The sequence below is a fragment of the Epinephelus moara genome, chromosome 6 (genome assembly GCF_006386435.1).
Source record: "Epinephelus moara isolate mb chromosome 6, YSFRI_EMoa_1.0, whole genome shotgun sequence".
NCBI classification, from domain to species: domain Eukaryota; kingdom Metazoa; phylum Chordata; class Actinopteri; order Perciformes; family Serranidae; genus Epinephelus; species Epinephelus moara.
Window position 1 is genome coordinate 40,035,926 of NC_065511.1, and position 20,198 is coordinate 40,056,123.

The 20,198-nt window shown below is 40.0% G+C and overlaps 1 protein-coding gene across 2 annotated transcripts; it reads right to left on the bottom strand.

The window, feature by feature from the left end:
* Positions 1-293: 293 nt before the first annotated feature.
* LOC126391424 (methyltransferase-like protein 27) lies at positions 294-19,495 on the bottom strand. 2 transcript variants are annotated; one of them, XM_050046186.1, is made up of 6 exons: positions 19,347-19,495; positions 17,484-17,615; positions 16,725-16,853; positions 1,370-1,505; positions 1,167-1,259; positions 294-673 (listed from the first exon to the last, which is right to left on the bottom strand). In XM_050046186.1, the coding sequence occupies exons 2-6, from the start codon at positions 17,598-17,600 to the stop codon at positions 432-434; spliced, it is 717 nt and encodes a 238-aa protein (XP_049902143.1). In that variant the 5' UTR covers positions 17,601-17,615; positions 19,347-19,495; the 3' UTR covers positions 294-431. The 2 variants fall into 2 exon arrangements, with proteins under 2 accessions (XP_049902143.1, XP_049902142.1); XM_050046185.1 differs by lacking the exon at positions 19,347-19,495 and adding an exon at positions 17,752-17,850.
* Between the last annotated feature and the right edge of the window lie 703 nt (positions 19,496-20,198).

Below are 20,198 nucleotides of genomic sequence, written 5' to 3' on the forward strand. Positions count from 1 at the left end.
TTTGCCCTCATGCTAACAATAACTGCAAAAGCTAATATTTGAAGCAGGTAAAGTTGCAGTTTGATGAGCTAATGCTACTTCAGATGAGCTTCTCCATATTGTGAGTCATTTTCACACAGAAATGATATTATTTTAGACTTGCTTTTTGAATGATGGGTGTGTAAGTAGGCAGCTCTAATATTAGCCACAGCTACTTTATAAAATGTGTTTTCAAACTGCTCTGCTGAAAACAAGCGGACAAAAAGTCAACTAATGCAGCTTTAAGTTTCAACAACAAAAATCACACTAAATGTTCAGCATCTGTTGAAAAATGTTTATTTCTGACTTACTTTACATTGGGTTGCTCTGCATTATGTATAACCCACATTTATTTTAACTCAGCTGTAAGATGCCCCTTTATTTTCTGTTTAATGTTGCCATAACTTCTGATTTTAATGGATGGATTTCTTGTAGAGATAAACTCTCCCGCTAATGTATCGCTCCTCCTGCTGCAGCTCCTTGACTCTCTCAGCATTCAGATGTGGGTTTTTCATGTATTTGTCCGTCTCTTTGACTCCTACTGGACTCCACAGTCCCTCGTCCTCCATCAGCTGCAGCTCTCTCTCCAGTTCCTTCCTGTATTCAATTGATGGTGTTGCTGTGTGGTCACCTTTTGAAATGCAGACAAAACCTCCTGTAGACAAACAATGTATTTAGTTATAGTTAGTTTTATACTGGAGGAAGCATATTATCTGTAAAACCCTTCTAAATACTCACACATGAGATTAACACAACCATTTAAAAAACACAGATTCCAACTCTAACAGACTGTTAGAGCTCCAAGAGCATCAGAAGCTTTACTTTGTCTTATCTACAGTAAATCTGGTGCTTTATGTACCTCATCAGGTCACTTCACCATCTATTGACTGACTGAACACTGACAAGATGAGACGAGACATTTTCTCCTAGAAATTATATCTATATTTTAAAAACTTGCAACTCCTAGCTGTAATAAGGTTTAATGTTCATGGCTCTGTTTGCAGACTTAATTTTTTAACCTGCTCATGAAAGACTGGTGGACACAGTGTCCCCCTCAACTCCTGTGGTCATCACAGTCTTGGTGGTTGTTGATTCAGAGGTCTGAAACCAGACTAAAATGCTACATCTGCTTATCTGGAGCTAGTTACCTGGTTTGGCAGCATCGCAGAACTTCCTGACAACACTGGCCGGTATGAAACCAACACCCATACCACCAGCGACGATCACCACATCAAATATACCTGGAACCAGGAAAAAGAAGGAGGAAGAATAGCCAGGTTTAGTTTCCAGAAGTCATTGTTTTAACACTCAAAGATGAGCAATGTGTGTTTGCAGTGTGAGTGTAGTGTACCAGTCGGTGCAGGCAGTGGTTCTGGTCCCAGTAGGGCCAGTTTGAGGTCCTGATAGAGGCCAGTCTTTGCAGCTTGTTCCAGCATGCCTTTACTGCCGTCCACTCCCACAAAGTGCCTGAAGCCCAGTTTAACCATCTATAAATGAAGAAGACGACCAACATAAGTGAGACTTTTGTCTGTTTGTCTGTCTGTCCCGCGCTCCAACAGCTTCTGCAGGGACAGGATGTGTCCAGTCTACAAATACAAGAAGAATGCAGTCAACATTAACACTGAATCATAAAAACTGATCAGAACGTACAGGTGAATACATTCAGGATCACACTTTATTTCACTGGTCCATAATTCCCTTATGATTCCATACACACTGTCCTGGAAGGAATTCTGTAATTTAGTATCAGTGCAGTGAAACTTAATGGTGGGCTGTATGACCAAGAATTTTTTGAAGATTTTGGTAGTTTGACGGTATATTGTTTTTTTCTTCTCCTTTTTATGGCTTTATAGTTGCTTTTCTTACTTTCAAGAGTCAGGCTGTGCTCACAAACTGTTCATGCGTTTTCCTACTAAAAGTTATGCACCCAAATTCATACAAAGCCCACGTAATTTAAAAAGCTGCGATCACGTGACCAATGCACTGACTGGAGTAAAAAAGGAAGCAGTCCTGGGCGGCCTAGTAAGAAGGCAGGTTGGGGCGATGGATGGGCCAGAAAAACCTGGACTTTCTCCTGGAGACGCGTGTTTGGAACTGTGTGAGCTTTGAGTCATTTTAAGGTATGTCCTCACCATGTTTCTTTTTTTTAAACCTCACCACAGTAACTTTACCTAAACCTAACCTCTGTAACTTTACACTAATTATGTAACTGTACATTAAATATGTGACATCATTCGTGAAGTGCTAATTCATAGGATGTCATATAAACCGTTCTATGAGAATACGTTGTAGGAGTTCATAGAATACAAAACATCTTAGTGTCATCATGCTGGGGGGCTCATGATTTTCTATGTTCACTATCTGATTAGACTTTCAATTTTGAGGTCAAAATTTGATTGGATTTTTTTATTTGAACATTTTTTTCAGTAGTGACAGCTGCGCTTTCTTTTCTGATCTTGGATGTACTGTAGTGACGGAGCCTCTCTGAGCTGTCAACATACTGTTCTAATAACTGGCTAGCTGGTGAGCTGTACCCAGCCTGCCGTTCAGCAGTGTAATTATGTTAATGTACAATTCTCCCAGCGGGCCACCCTCGCTGTTCGATGGTAGTATTTGGTTGAATTTAGGGTGTGATATCAGGTGACCAAAATCTAATGTCAGGAAAACGTCTAAATTCATAGACATAGGATACTGAGGACAGATAACATTGATATTTCCTTGGTTTTGAGTTGTTTTGTTAAGTAACCAAAATCCTACATCTTCCAAACGTCTCATGCCAACGTCCTTTTGGCGTAGAAACATTCAGTCTGTAGGTGTGGAGAACAAAACCCAATGTTGGGATTCACTTGACCACAGATGATTTGTCATTTGTTAAAATCTGAACTGGACATGTGAAGACTTCTCCTCTTGCCATCTGAAAGGGTAAGAAACCTCATGTTCTTTGTTTTTCAACAGAGGACAGTTATTTGACACCCATCTCCACAGGATGCCCCACCTCACACCTCAGTGAGAGACAAGTCTTCATGCCTAATTGGACAGTACTTTATCGGTGTCATGTGAGTCTGTGATGTCACCAGGCAAACTCTAAGAGAAGTCCTGCATTCTTCACTCTGTCTTTCTCTTGCCCCTGAGCTGCCGACCAGCTCACACCTCTTTCCTCCTGGGCCTTGAACAGCCCAGACGTGCTTTCTCTTCTTCATGGGCTTTGACCAACTCAGAGGCCTTTGCCCCCAAACACAAGGTTTGCAACTGACTTTCCAGCAACAATGAGAACCAAGTTGAGTTAGCACCCCAACGTCTAACTCTGCAAGGAACCCGAGCGACGGCTTCCTTGGATCTGCAAAGACAAAGACTGCACCTGGAACCACAGCTCTTTCCAGCCCCCCCCCCAACCAAAAGTAGCACACCCAAACAGGCAGCTCAAAGGTCCTGCTTCTTTCCCTTTGACTATGTCCTGACCACACGGTCAGACAAGACCTCTCCCGATCTGAAACCAGCTTTGATTCGGCCATCTTGTAGTTCTCTGTTGTCAGCCATTTTGTTTTGTAGGCCAAACGGCCCTTTGATTACCACACCCACCTTTGTCTTTCTCTCACACACACACACACACACACACACACACACACACACACACACACACATACCAAGCTTGTATAGTTAGTTAGAATTTCTGTGTTTTGTTTTGCTCACTTTATGAATAAATATAATTTTTGGAATCATACCTGCTGTAAAAAAGTATCCCTGCCAAGCAGATTCCCAACATTTTTGGTGCCTCCGTGTGACGCCCACTATTAAACTTTACAACACCAACATCTGCAAAACTTTCATAATGTTAACATCCACACAACCTGAAATTCTGACGTCATTAGACATTTAAAATATCGTCAACCCGACTTTCATTCCAACCAAAATTCAACATCTGTCCATCATAAAAGTCCAGTATCTTTCTGAATATCATACTGACGTCTGGTGCCTGATTGGCTTAGTTTTACAAATTGTGTAGAAAGTGAGATAGTTGTGGGTTATTTTTTGTTGTGTTATAAAGTCAACTGTTCGTAAGAAGGGTTCGTACTTAATATGGGTCTCCTCTCAATGCACTTGTAACCCCAGTCCCATGTAGCTAGTTAATACTAATGGGGGTGTTGTAGTACAGTGGGGCGGGGCCTGAGTTCGACTGGAAATGGCGCTACACACCTGTGACAACTGTGGTAGTAATATACAATGACTTGGCGTGCCTCCAATAACTTTTCTATAGTAACCAAAAATGTTGGTACTATCCCTTTTAAACCCAATGAATAACTTCACTTGCAATTACCACACCAAATTTAGTAAAATAAACACAGGGCATTTAATAAAAGACAAACAGGAATTGGCAATTTATAAATTATTTATCTGGCTCACTGTTGACCTTTAAAGCAACCCTTACCTATCTTGCATTTCACACAGCTCTTTGAAAAAACTTGAACAGCAACATCTCCTCCTCCCTTGTACGTCCCACCCACCTCTTCCTCCTGCCGCTCGTTCGCGGTATGGCGAACGCGCGCCTCCTCTATTTACTCGTGCGTGGGCACAGGTAAAGAGGAAGAAGAAGAAGAAGAAGAAGAAGAAGAAGAAGAAGTGAAGACGTGAAGACCCTCTTTCTACGGTGAAGACCAAGCGAGACAATGGAGTCAGACTCAGAGGCACCGGTAAGTGAAAAACTGACAATTATTTAATTAAATTTCAGTTCAATAGGTGTTACAATATGCCCTCGTAAAGTTCTTTATCTTGGCAGTCTGATGAACTATCAATTTACCGTAAAGTTTGTTTATGTTTATGTTTGTTTATTTGAAAAGGGACAATGTACATTAATCAACATTTTAAAAAAAATGTAAAATGCACCCGAAATAGCCGAGAGGCCAATTTTCATCGGTAGTCCCTTTGCCAGTTGTTAAAGGCATCAATAAAATACAACATCCAATATATATAAAAAAATAACCCATTAAAGATAACACATTACAAGATAAACATTCTGTATGACACATACATACTGTTGAGTGACAATAACCCACAACTGCATGATGCACTCCTATATAATAGTGAGGCAAACATCAATGTTCACATGTTTGTGTTTCAACAAGCCATTTCTTGGCATTGCGCTTGAATGAATGATATGACGGAGATACTCTGATTGATTGTAGTACTGAATTCCATTGATGTGATGCTCTGACGGAGAAAACTGCCTGACTGAATGTAGTTTTTCTTAAGGGAATTGTGCAGCCTGCCCTCACTGCACCTCTCATACCTCTATTACCAGAAGATCTGATATTAACGTATCCAGATATAGCAGGAGGAGCTGAACCATGCAAGATCTTATATACCAGACAGATGTTTTTGAATATAATGAGGTTTTCCCAACTAAGAAATTTATATTTATTCAGTATATGACAATGATGAAATCTGAAAGGTTTCTTGTGTAATATTTTAAGTGCTTGTTTATATAATGATTCTATTCATTATTGTGGTGTTTGCAGTAGACCAACTTGTCAGACAGTATGTGATGTGGGAGAGAACCATCGCAAAGAAGTACATCTTGGCTGCTTCAGTTGAAAACGAGTCCCTGATGAATCTGAAGTTTGATAAACTGAACTTAACTTTGTTCCTGACTTTCTTAATGTGGGTTTTGAAGCTGAGGTTTGAATCTATGTGCAGTCCTAGGTATTTGTATTCTGTAACTACCTGTACCCTCTCTCCAGAGATGAAAACATCTGGCATCACATTTATGTTTGTTTTTTTCTTAGAGAAAAACATACAGACAGGACAGTTAAAGCCAGGCTGTGACTAATAACATAGCATCTGCCAACTTTGTTGCAACTTCCTCTGGTGTTTTACCATGACCAATTATAACTGTGCCATCAGCATACATTAATACAGTATATCACAATTATCACACACAGATGGTAAATCATTGATGTACATGCTGAACAGAATAGGACCGAGTACTGAACCTTGTGGGACACCAGTTGATAATTGCAAGGGGTTGGAGTTCCGATTTTCAATTCTAACAATTTGAGAACGAGATGAGAGGTAGGATTTGATGAGGCTGATGAATTCCATGGAGAGATTGAAGTTCAGGAGTTTGTTCAGTAGAATTGAGTGGTTAACAGTGTCAAGGAAAACAAACAGCCCCCACTGACCCTCCTATGTCCATTGATGCTTTAACCCTTAAAGTAGCATATTGCAGTTTCTGTAGAATGATTGGCCCTGAATCCAAATTGCATTGGATGCAGAGAGAAGGAGCTGTAATTGAGGTGATTAGTGATTTTGCCTGACAACCAGTTTCTCGTATATATTTGACACAGTGGGTAAAATGCTAACAGGCCTACAGTTGCAGGTAAGGAGAGGGTCACCACCTTTGAATATGGGAATGACAGTAGCCAGTTTCCATGATTCTGGGAATTTCCCCTCACTCAGTGAGATATTTATGACGTGTGTTAATGGACCAATTATTGATGGATAGATTTCTTTAATCATTAGTATGTCCATTCCATATACATCTGTAGCTCTTGAGGACTTGAGAGATGTGATCACTCTTGCGACTTCAGACCTGGATACTAGACTTGGACGTATTGGGGGTTCATTTGTACTACTGCTGCCAGTAGTGACAGTGTGTATATTTTTACATTGGGCAGTGAAACTCTGGGCTATGGTCTCTACTGATTCAACAAAATATTTGTTAAGTACTTGTGCCACATCAGCTGGATCATGTATTATTGTGTCATTGACCTTTAGTTGAATTGTATTTCTAACTGAAATGTCTTGTCCAGTCAGTTTGTTGATTTGACTCCACATGGATTTTGAGTTCCCATGACAGTTTTCAATAATCTTGGTGAAAAAGTTTGCTTTTGCTTTTCTCAGTTGCCTTGTCACTCTGTTCCTTAACATTGCAAATTTCTGCCTGTCACTGCTCAGTTTGGACTTAGTGGCCATTTTAAGGGCGTTGTCCCTGTCCTTCATTAGTTGTTTTATATTATCGTTTATCCAGGGGAGAGTTTGTTTCCTGTTTTTCCGTTTTATTTTAACAGCAAATTCATTGATTTTAGTTTGTAATTTCTCAATAAAGTTTTGGGTAGTTATTTCCAGATCACTTTTCAGTAACAAGTTGTCCCATTCCATTTGTTGTATGGCTGTTTTGAAATGTTCCTGCTTGTTTTTTGGTATACCAATAAACTCCTTCTTTCCAGAATGTGTTGTAAACAGCCTGCTGGTTAATTTTCTTGATATGAGTACCATGTTATGATCTGATAACCCAGTTACCATGTTGTATGTCTTTGTATCCTTTCAGGCCTGTTGGTGAGGATCAGATCAATTTGGGTGCTGGTACTATTTGTAATTCGTGTTGGACCTTTAACCATCTGAGTTAAGTTAAAACTATCTGTGATTTCTTTCAACTTTTTCCTTGAGATTTTGTCCTCCCAGTTTATATTAAGATCACTCATCACTATGACCTCCTTCTTGAAGTCGCACTGATATAACATTTCCTTGAACTGATCATAAAAGCCAAAGTTAGCAGTTCATCTCCATGTGTGTCTACAGTCATGTGCTACATTTTTCTGCAGAATTCATACATATTTCCTTGCTCCTTCCTCGCCTTACCTCACAAACACTGTACCGGTAACGGTAGTGATTATGTTACGAGCGGTTGCAGTTGTTTTGTTTTCAGGCTAATGTGTTTTGTCTGCTAACGGTAGCTAACTTTAGCACTCTGCTCAGACATTGTGCTTCAGTGTTAAAAGTGCTTGAACTTTCTTTAATGTTCTCATAAATTAAAATTTTATGTCTTTGTTTTTTAAAATTGTGGTGGAGGAGAGTGTTGGAGGAGATCCAGACTACATCCCTGAACCTCGCACCGAGGAAGATGATGACTCTTCTGGCGAAGGCACCTCAAAAGGGAAAAAACAAACAAGGGAGAGAGAAGAGGCCATTTCAGGGGCACCAAAGGCAGGGGCCCAAGAAGACCAGTCCCTTCTAGGGACAGCCAAGGCAGGAGCAGCAGGGGCCGTGGTGTGACACAGGAATCTGCTGCAGCAGGCACAGATGATGAGAGACCAGGAACCAGCAGAGAAGCTACAAGAGCCACAAGAAGAGCCAGAGGTCGGAGGGCACGTGGACCTGCTGTTCTCAGTCATGAGGATCTAGTCAGAGTTCAGCAGTTTCAGCAGGACAGGATTGCAGCTGAGCAGGTAAAGCAGTACAATATTATTACTATTATTGTTGTTGTTATTATTATTGTCTTTGGATGAAATGTCTAGCAGCTTATTTCTTGTTTGTGTTGAAAATAATGCTCTTGGCAACAACATCTGCTGACATGAAAATATCTACTCTTACAGGCCAGAATTCAAGAACTAGATCTCACACAGGCTCACGAGTTGCTTCTGACCTGCCTTGAAAGGGACCCGAGCATGATCTTTGACCTGATGGCACACTCACAGGTTCAGGACTCTGCCCAAACTCATCCCACACCCGGGCAACCAGAGTGGTGTGTCTGTGGCAGGTGCAGGGATGTGATGAGGGACATAGAACACCAGAGAGAAAACTCAACATGGCACTTTTAAATGTACGCTCTCTTTTAAATAAGACTTTTTTAATTAATGACCTGATTTTAGATAACAGTATTGATTTTATGTTTTTAACTGAGACATGGCTTGGCTCAGATGGACCTGCAGCACTTAATGAAGCATCCCCGCCTGGTTTTAATTATTTACATTCTTTTAGAAATGGTAGACGGGGTGGGGGGACTGCAACAATTCTTTTAAGTTCACATGGTTTTAAAGAGGTTTTATTTGGTGATTTTATTTCTTTTGAGTATCATTCCTTTGTTTTTAGCAGTCCCCCTATATTTTGTATAACTGTTTACAGGCCACCCAAAAAATGCTCTGCTTTTATCAGTGAATTTTCAGAATTGTTATCAATCATTCATTCGAAGTACAACAAAATCATTATTGTAGGGGATTTTAATATTCATGTTGACAATCCGTCTGATTCTTTAAGCTCTGAATTTTTAAATCTTATTAATTTTATGAATTTTAACCAGCATGTATCAAGCTCCACCCACAACAGAGGACATATATTAGATCTTTTAATAACCTTTGGGTTATCAGCCACTGTGTCCTCTGTTGTGGATGTGGGCCTGTCCGACCATCACTGTGTGTTTTTTAATGTAATGGATTTTATCCAGCAGGACATCCCGGAGCGTACTGTCAGGAAACGCTATCTTACTTCTGAAGTGGCTGCTAATTTTAGTGAGATTTTAACTGATGCTCCAAAGGCTGTTTTACCCTCTTCTTGTGATTTCATTGTTGATCATTTTAACCAGAAACTTAAGTCAGCAATAGATTTTGTTGCACCATTAAAGGTGAAAAAGACTAAACCAAACATAAAACCACCATGGAGAACAAACAAGGTTCTCAGATTAAAGAGAGAATGCAGAATTGCAGAGAGAAGATGGAGGAAAAACCAATTACAAGTACATTATCAGATATTTCGGAAACATATTACCACCTACAACAGAGCAGTAAAACAAGCAAGACAGGAGCACTTTTCAAAATTAATAGCTGACAATCACAATAACCCCAAAATCCTTTTCTCAACCATTGACCAATTAACAAACCCTGTTTTTAAGCAACCTTTTAATTCAGATTTATCATGTGAAGACCTTGCTGTCCACTTCAGAAATAAAATTGATTTTATCAGGTCTAACTTTTTAAACCGTAAGCCTGATAATTTTAGCTCCTCTGAGCCTGTGCTTTTAAATGGGGAGACACTTGAGAGGTTTGTCCTGGTTGATGCTGCAGAGCTTGAAGAGGTTGTCTCCCATCTTAGACCAGTGACTTGTATTTTAGACCCTATCCCCACATCCCTTTTTAAGACCTCTTTTAGCGTTTTTAAGGATGATGTTATTAATATTGTTAATTATTCTCTTCAGACAGGGGTCTTTCCCACTGCCTTTAAGACAGCCTGTGTCGGACCCCTTCTGAAGAGAAACAATTTGGATACAGCGGTACCTGATAATTACAGACCTGTTTCCAACCTGCCATTTTTAAGCAAAATTTTAGAAAAGATTGTTTTTAACCAGTTAAATGATTTTATGATTTCTAATAATATTGGTGACGTATTTCAGTCAGGTTTTAGAAAAAATCACAGTACAGAGACAGCACTGGTCAAAATTGTTAGTGACCTCAGGTCCAACATGGATAAAAGATTAATCTCTGTTTTAGTCCTGTTGGACCTGAGTGCAGCTTTTGACACAGTGGATCACACAATTCTTTTAAACAGACTCCAAAACTACATTGGCATCTCTGGTACTGTTTTTAACTGGTTTAAAACATATCTGAATGGTAGGAAATTTTATGTGAGCACTGGGGAACGCTCATCAAGAACCTATGAAATGGAATGTGGCGTTCCCCAGGGCTCAATTTTAGGTCCTACACTTTTTAATCTCTATATGTTACCGTTAGGAGATGTCATCAGGAGACACAGCATTAACTTTCACAGCTATGCTGATGACACACAGCTTTACATGGCCGTGTCTCCTGATGACACAGGGCCCATTGATGCCCTTTTTAACTGCATTTTAGACGTCCAGTCCTGGATGGCAGACAACTTCTTGCAGCTCAACCAGGACAAAACTCAGGTCTTAGTCATCGGTACAGGTCCAGAGAGAGAGAAACTGGAGAACAAACTCCAGGCACTGTCTTTTAATCCCTGCAAACAAGTTAAAAATCTGGGTGTTACATTTGATTTTAATCTCAGTTTTGAATCACACATACGAGATGTTACCAAAAAGGCTTTTTATCATCTTAAGAACATCTCCAGAGTGCGCCAGTTTCTCTCTCAAGCTAATGCAGAGACTCTTATCCATGCTTTTATTACCTGCAGAATTGATTATTGTAATGCCCTCCTCTCTGGTCTTCCTAAAAAGAATATCTCACAGCTTCAGCTGCTGCAAAATTCTGCTGCACGCATGCTGACGAAGACCAGAAGGAGAGCTCACATTACACCAATTTTAAAATCTCTGCATTGGCTACCTGTATCTTTTAGAATAGATTTTAAGGTTCTTTTATTAGTTTATAAATCTCTTAATGGTCTTGGTCCTTCTTATTTATCTGATTTGCTTTTACCATATGAGCCCAGTAGAGCCCTCAGGTCCTCAGGTAGTGGTCTTTTAATAGTTCCCAAAGTTAGAACCAAAACGTACGGTGAGGCATCATTTCATTACTATGGCCCCCATCTGTGGAACAGTCTACCTGAGGACCTGAGAGCAGCACCTACTGTTCATATTTTTAAAAGCAAACTAAAGACCTACCTTTTTAGTCTGGCTTTTAGCTGATCTTTTGCTTTATTCTTCTACCCTCTCTTTTAGTTTACTCTTTTAATCTTATGTATTTTACTCCATTTTAGTCTCAGAGCTACTATCCTATGTTTTAACACTTTTTGTTTGTTTTCTTTTATTGTTTGGTTTTAAAACAGTTTTACTTTAATCATTTTTTTTTTTTTTTTTTTGCATTTTATGATTTTCCTATATCTTTCTAGCTCCTGTGTTTCCCCATTTTCGTTTAAGATAGCGTTTCCTCTCCAGTCCCTATGTGTGTGAGAGAGTGTGTTTTTCTGTGTGTGTGTGTGTGTGTGCCCGGGGGGGGGGGGGATTTGTATTTTATTTTGTACCCCCTGATCCTTTCCTGCTTGTGTTCTGTAATGTACAGCACTTTGTGATACATTTTATGTATGAAAAGTGCTCTATAAATAAAGTGATTGATTGATTGATTGATTGATAGAAAAGGTGTGCTGTCGACAAACACCTGAAAACTATCTCTGTCCTGCCTCACATGGATGCCTTTATTTTGCAGTCGGGAGTCCGCCGCATGGCTTGACGCATGTGGAATGACTCCCGAGCATTAGAAGACGCTAATACACCCGGGGAAAGCCACAGGCAGTTCCGCTTTGCTGCATATAGACAGTATGTCATTTGGCAGTATGGTCAACTTGGACAAGGCCACAGAGTTGTTATCCCAAGTTGTTGTGTTTGGAGAATCCGTGACAAGTGGGATGTACAGAGGTTTTATCCCTAGCCGCTATGGTCCTGATGAGGAGTAGTTCTGGTTACTCTGCCCTACTGAATGTGTGAATCTATATGTCCATAATACTGTAATGTTCATTCTCAGTGCCACATATTTTTATTTAAAAAGTATACATAAACAGTTATTCTGTAATATATATAATTGAAGCTATTTATTTTATGTATGGCACTTGAATATGCAAAAGTCGCTTTTCTACCTTTGTACAATCATAGCAACTTAAAACAGTCTACCTCATGATAATACTGCACTATACACTGTTCTGGTGAGTCACATGTCTGCTGCTGTCTTTGAACATGTCTGCTGTTTTTTTTTTTAAACTTTTGAAGTCTGTTAACTTGTAAAAAAAAAATAGATATTTGTTTACATTGTTGTCTTGTGACACAAATTGTATTTATGCATTTTTGTAAAAATTATATTTTGTCCATTTTCCAGTCTTCAGTAAAATCTTATAAAGTATATCTGCCATTTTCTTTACACTTACATAAATCAAATCACATGTATTTATTATGCTTTGCTTACACTATGCAGAAAATCAAGATTTGTTGAACATGACATATTGCTGCTCCTGTGCTTTATTCCCACACCAAATAAAGCACAGGAGCAGCAATATATCATGTGCAACTCCTCTTGTTTTTCTGAAGTTTTCCCTTGATGCCAGCAGGATGTGCAGTCTTTAAACTTGTTTCAACTAATTGCCTACACTATGCCCCTTAGTTTCATATTCCCACTTTCTCTGTATGAACTTCAGTAAAATCGATAAAATCAAATTTGATTTTATTAGAAATTTTTTTAATGTTTTATAAACTGTGTGCAAATATTCAGTAAGCCATAACAAACAAGAGTTGCATAGTACAAAAAAATAACATAAGGCACATTGAGGAAGAGCTTACTGAATATGAATGCAAAACAATTTTTAAAATATCACATCCAGCTCTTCCTGAGATCCGGGGTTCCTGAGCTCTCCTTCCAGACAAAAGACGGCAGGTTTGATGCCAGAACAAGCCCTGGTTGGTGCAGGTCGTCCTCCGTTATTGCGGGAGTGGTTCACCTTGACACAGAGTAATAAAATTCAAAATGTGACACTGGACCAACTTTCAAGGTTATGTATTACTATCAAGCTAAAAGGACATTGATTTATCTTCCACTGATGATGCATTTGTAAACCCTTATAATTAGCTTTATCTAACAGACTACATATAATGACAACTTATGCTCCTTTGGCAATGAGTGATGTTATCAAAACATACAGTAGGTGGCACAAACGCATGTCAACTCACCATGACCTCTGCTGCGCTGACTCTCCAAGAGTTCCTCCGTTGATGGTGCAGGGACACCACTGAGAGGCCCAAGTCGGCGGGGGCCGTCCGGTCTCATTGTTCTTTTCTGGGGCATACCCCTCCCTTCTGCCAACTGGTCCAACTTGGAGCGTAGGATAGCACGCTGGAGGTCTTTGATGTAGTCATAGGTCTTCTTTTCCCTCCTTATGTACAAACAGTGTCCATCGCTTTTTTTGTTGTACATTTTGTGGTAACTGACAACTTATAACTATTAACAGTTTACTTTTTCACAGCGTCATTTCAAAAGATAAAAACATGTATGATCCATGTTGTTATGCATGGCGCAATGGTCGATAATGGTGGTGGAGGAGGCCTTATGAATCCAGGCTTTACTGGAGTCGAAGTTGTTTTTTTGTAACTAAAACACACACACACAGTAACGTGAATGGACGGGTTGTTACAGCGGAAAGTTCAATTCTGGTAAACAGTACTTTTTTCCAAGCATGGAAAAAGTGACACGCATTAGCAATCCAGCTCCTCTGAAGCTGGGCTACCGGGCTGCAGCGAGAGATGCTGCGGGATGCAGCATTACTGCTAACGCTCCTCTGGGCCTGGCCTGCTAACGCTGCTGCCGGCCTGCTAACGCTATGTATATCATATACATTCCCACTTCACCTCAAGATTAATAAGAGAATATTGTGACCCCCCCAATGTTGACATGAAGTTGGCGCCAGTGTTTTCACGCAAAGGTTTACCCAGCATTAGCTACCTAATTAGCTGGAGCTAGGTCCGTTAGCAATATGCTAAACGATCCGGAAATGTAACGTTACAACAAATACAGTCAAACGTGTTATATTAGGCAAAATAAAAATACCTGTCCAGCAGAAACTCCGCGACCATTTCATCCCTTTTTAGCTCTGGATGAAGCTTCATCAGACTCCTCCATCGCTCGAAAGCAGAGCCGATGTTGACTCGTGTTTTGCCTCTTGCTGCATCAAGGTGTCTCTTTGTAGTGGCTTTTTCTGAAATACTCTTCCTTTTGCCGACTGATTTCCCTGTGGGAGCAGCTGGAGGTGGCAGCGGTGGTCCACTTTTGTCGGTAATTGTTGGTCAAAACAGTTAACAATCTCCATTACTATCTACAGCAGCTGCTGTGGACATATCCAAAACAGACTTGTTCTTCCGTGTCGGGGGTGCGCGAGCGGTTATGTAAGTCGGAAGCAGATAACAGGCAGGTCGCTCGGCATATCATTGTATTCGGTCCGAGGACAATGATTGGTCAGAGTTTTTACAGAACCATATGAGAATGGAATAATGATGAGTTTCTATTCCTGGTGGATCACTCTTACATTTTAGTGTGCTATCACCTTATTAATAGCATTTTTACTTAAACAAAGAAATGTGTAAAATGTCCACAAAGGTAAGGGTTGCTTTAAATGGGTTACTGATGAAAATATTTACAGTTCACAGTACCACTCCAGCAAAATAGACTCACTCTGATCACAAATGAACTCAAATACAAAAAGCTGTATTGGTAAAGAAAACTTAATCCAATGTCCACAGCCCACTCTCACACACACATTCACACAGGGCTTATTTGAATGAGACAAATAAACACGTTGTGGGCCCAGTCAATGCTTGTGAGCGTGGAGGCCGGAAACTAGATGGCCAGTTCACTGGGTTTAACCAGCATAAACAAAAATGCACGTGCAAAGAGTTAGTTCTGTACTTACAAATCCAGCCGACAGTCAGTAATGCAGATGAGCAGGGGAAAAGAGCAAAGGGCAANAACCTGTTTCCCCCCGGCAATATTTTTGCAAGCGCACCGTTGCTGTGGCACCGCCCAGAACGATTGTGATTGGTTGAAAGAAATACAAGCAGCCGAGGCGTTTTTTTCTCCAATCTTAAAGTGAGAGTCGGCCCAGCCAGACCTTTCTTTTCTTGAGAAAGGTCTGGTGAGCGAGACTACAGGCAGTCTTGAGGCTTTTCCAGGTCTTCCACTTAGATGCAGTTCTGACACACAGCCAGCAGATGTCACTCTTCTGACTGTATGAAATGCTTCGAAGCAGTGTGTCATTCTTGAAGCAGGTGTGTCAAAGTGGTTCAATGCTTCATGAAGCTTCGATTTCACCATCATTAGCAGCCACACAGTGCCGAAACGGAGCTCAGTACAGCAGCTATTAAGTCTCTCTCCAGCGGTCCAGGTCCCTCCCGGTCCTCTTTCTCTCTCCCTCTCACGGGCAAATGTCTAGTCCTGAACCACACAGTTCCTCTTAGTAAACAAACTACGGGCTAATTCATGGCAAAATAACCACAGCATGTCTTAAACAAATGAGCTAGTGCTAAATGCAATGCAAAATAACAGTATGACACGCCATAGAGAGGCTAAGCTAAAGGCTAGCAGCGATTAGCATTACAGCTCGTTTTATACACATTAAAACATATGCATTTACCTCTGGCAGCTTCTCAAAAGTCACACACCACAAGACGACTCTCCATCAGTCTTGGTAGTTTGGAGTGTTATATTCTTGTTCACTTTAACGTTATGCTTATCCAGCTCGGACAACAATACAGCTTCTGCCGCAGCTAACCTGCATTTTCACGGAGGTAAGGCTAAGCACCTCCTCCCTCAACAAGGTGAGATTGAGAGTGGCTAAAGACTACAGACAAGCCAATTATATTAGAGAAGAGAGAATGAGTGATTGACATTCCATGCTGACATCAAGCTTAAATGCTCCATACACACAACGTGGTCTGCACAAACAAACAAACTATTATGGTTATAACTCCAACCATGAATTCTGACTGTTTTAGCTGTAAATACATTGACTAGTTTTAAACATTTTAACATTTTTAAACATAGCATTTATACATTAACTTGTGCCCTGTTTAACAAACATTTTAAAGTATTCTTAGAGAAATGAAATAGAACACAAAACACATTTTAATGTCCTCATAGAAATGAATGAAATAGTAATCCCTTCAAAGAAATGAATGAAATAATAGCCACAGGGCTACACACTTATCGCAGGTTGGCCTGACCATATTGCTCTTCATGGTGAAGATTATAATATATTTTGCTACCTGCTGAAAAATTGCAGCAGCTGATTCATCTGTGCACCAGTATGGCGGTGTATGACAAATTCATATTGTACAGGAAATCACAGCCGCTTTAAACAGATCAATCAGTGTGATTTTCTGCTGTTGTATCACCTGAAACTCAGACTTTCCTGTCTGCTTGGTTTAATCGATTACCACTGTTGGACTTTCAAAATGAATTATTCTCTGTCAGCTCTTTGATTTTAAAGCTCACCAGTTTAGCGACCCATCCAGACCCACAGGCGACGTCCAGAACCCGAGCTTCTTCAGGACTCCCAGAGAAGTTTTCAGACAGGAAGTCTACTGCCAGGTGTGGTGATCTGTAGCTCAACAGGGTAGCATCCTGTTTTTTAAAAAGTGAAATTCTCCAGTTGGAAGTGGTTTTTGCTGCAGGGTTGAATATTTTCAGGACTTTTACTTGTAACAGAGTATATTTACTCTGTGGTACTTTAAGTGAAGAGAAATATCTGAATACTTCTTCTTCTACTGGTTAATAATATCTTGTTTTATTTAATTTGATATGTTGTCTGTTTTATTGTTACTTTAATGGATAATCTATTATCTGAACAACAAATGAGCCTTTTGACGAACAATCACTATTATTTACAGTGATGTTTAGTACTGTACTCTGTCCTTGTAAAAAAACAACAGAAAAATAAGTGAAAACATCGGTTTTACATAAAAACCAGAATCTCAAGATTTTTAGCTGCATTTTTGTGATAATATTATCATCTTAAAAAGTAGTTAAGATGTTTGCAAACAGTTGCTTATTTCCACATCCAACAGTCACAAAAAAACATGATGCATGTAAGTTCAATATTCTTTCTCTTTTAGCTCTGTTTTTGGTCTCCACCAGCAAAAGCAAAACTAGGAGCTCAAAGAAGCCAAAAAGCTCTGTATTACTGCAGTGATTAAAAAACAAATATTGATTTCACAGCTCTTTAAGTCCTCATCAGGAATCACTGAAACTGACCTTTTCATAGTTTTCTAACCAGCTGTCGTAGAACTCAACTCGATCTTTTGGATCAGAACTTTTACAGGATTGAAAAGCAACCCTGGCATCGGTCTGAGTTCTGCAAGGGACCGACATGATGAGGTGACGAACCTGCCACAAAGAGACCATGAACATGATTACACTAGATTTTATAGTCAGATAATAAAACTGTGACAGCAGTCACTGTAAAGTCACTTAACAGGAGCTCTCCAACACACTAAAGATGTTGTTTCTCACATGGTTTTACCTTTCTGTTCAGCGTCATAGATGATTTTATCCGGCAGCAGTTATCCAATCAAGAGTTCAAAATATTCTCTCAGCAGAAAACACTTTTAGGCTCCACTGCTTTGCAGTTATGAAAATGGGAAAGTTGGATTCAGTGAACTGGAGTACCAAGCCCCGCCCACCGGCCGGGTCACAAAAGGTCTCATTTCACAGTGCCATCGCAGCACTGAGACTGCACTCATAGAGGTAATAAATGACAATCGCCTGAACATCGACTTAGGCAAAGTCTGTGTTTTAGTGCTGTTGGATTTAAGTGCTGCTTTTGACACAGTGGAGCGTACCATTTGTTATAAAGACTAGAAAAGTGGGTCAGACTCACTGGAACTGTCCTTAAATGGTTCAAGTCATATATTCATGACAGAAAGTAATTTGTCTCGATTCATAATTATAGTCAGAGCAGGTGGCTGTGACATGTGGCGTCCCACAGGGCTCCATTTTGGGAACCCCCTTGTTTTATCTCTATATGCTTCTGTTAGGCCAAATCATACAAAAGACTAAAATAGCCGACCATGATTATGCAGGTAACACGCAAATATACATATCCCTTTCACCAGGTGATTATAGACCTGTAGAATAAACCTGTGTCACTGTATTAAGCAAATCATTGATTGGATACATCAATTTTTTTCCCAACTCAACAGAGATAAGATCGTGTCAGCTCTCACCTTGAATCCCCCTCTCTTATAACTGAGTCAAGCAAGAAACTCTGGTGTTATCCTGGACTCAGACTTAAATTTCCACAGCCATATCAAATCCACGATGTCATTTGTCTACTACCATTTAAAAAACATTCCTAAAGTCAGAAGAATAATGTCAAAGCAAGACCTTGAAAGGCTCACCCACGCCTTTATTTCCTGTGGGTTAGATCACTGCAGTGGTCTGTTTGCAGGCCTTTCAGAACAAGCTGTTCAGGAACTTCAGGTTAATCAGAATGCTGCTGCTAAGGTCCTGTTCTAGAATAATTGCACTGGTTACCTGTCTCTCAGAATATTGATGCCAAAATCTTGCTGCTTGTGTATAAATCACTCTGTGGCTCAGCGCACAATTAAATCTCTGACATGCTTGTGACATATGATGAGAGTTAGAACAAAACATGGTGAAGCAGCGTTTTCTTATCATGCAGCACAAACCTGGAATAACTTCCCAGATGATGTTAGACAAGCCCCGACTTTATGTATTCTCTCTTTAATCTTTTATATTCTGTATCCTTATGTTTTATATTTTATTGCTCTGAAAAGAACTTTGAATTGCCCTGCTATATGAAATGTGCTATATAAATAAAGCTGCCTTACCTTGTACTGTAATGATAAAAGCAAGTGTGCGATTGGTCTCACTCCTTTTTAAGGCAAAATTAAACCAGCTGAAGTTTTGCCCAGTTTTGTGAAGCTCGCTGCTACTTGCAGCTGTGATTTTGCAGTTGAGCTGCTTCCTTCTGTTGGCCGAGAAATGTCTTGTATCTGGGAGTGCCACTTGCAGCTTTATTAGTAGTTTTAATTCCTATAACCAAAAGCATGAGTACATGAATCAAACCTGAATATTAAAACAGCTTCTACTCACCTGCAGATGAATCCAAGTGAAAAACTTGTGTGAAGGTTCAAACAGCGTTGCAACACTTAGATCTGGAGGAGGAGAAGTGAGCTGTCCAAACAGCTAAATTCACAGCCCCCCAACTCTCACTCCTGTAACCCTCAGGGTCGGCCCCATCATGTCTTGACTTGGCTGTTAGGCCTGCTGGACTAGTTTGGTTTCAGGTAACAAATAAATGCTTCAGATGTTTGCTCCTCTGTGTGTAAGACTACTTATTACTGCAGGTTAACAGTTCACCATCAGTGTGAATTAGGACATCAGGTTCCACTGAGAGATCAGTAATACAGTAGTTGTTCTGTGATCAGTCCAAATATTTATCATCTCTGACTCAGTAGGAGGAATATTTATTTAACATCATCCCTCATTTCTCTCTCCTTTGACTGGACCAGGAATGGTTTCAAACCTTGAATGTCGTGAATGTCTCCATTTGATCAGGAACATCCTGTCAGACAGCTGAGCTCTGAGTCACAGTATGATAGATAAGATATTATCTTAATATTTGTTATCACAGAAATTTGTGGTGAGTATGTCTCAAGAATAAATAATGGTGGTTATCATGATGGCTCTCCCTGTGTATGTGTATATGTTTCTTAGACCCTGACACATATATTTAATTCAATTGAATTTATTTATAAAGCCCAATATCACAAATCACAATTTGCATCAGAGGGTTCCCCCTCTGTCCTTTGGACCCTCACAGAGAATAAGGAAAAACTCCCCAAAAAACTTTAACAGGGAAAAAAATGGTAGAAACCTCAGGAAGAGCAACTGAGGAGGGATCCCTCTTCCAGGACGGACAGACGTGCAATAGATGTTGTACAG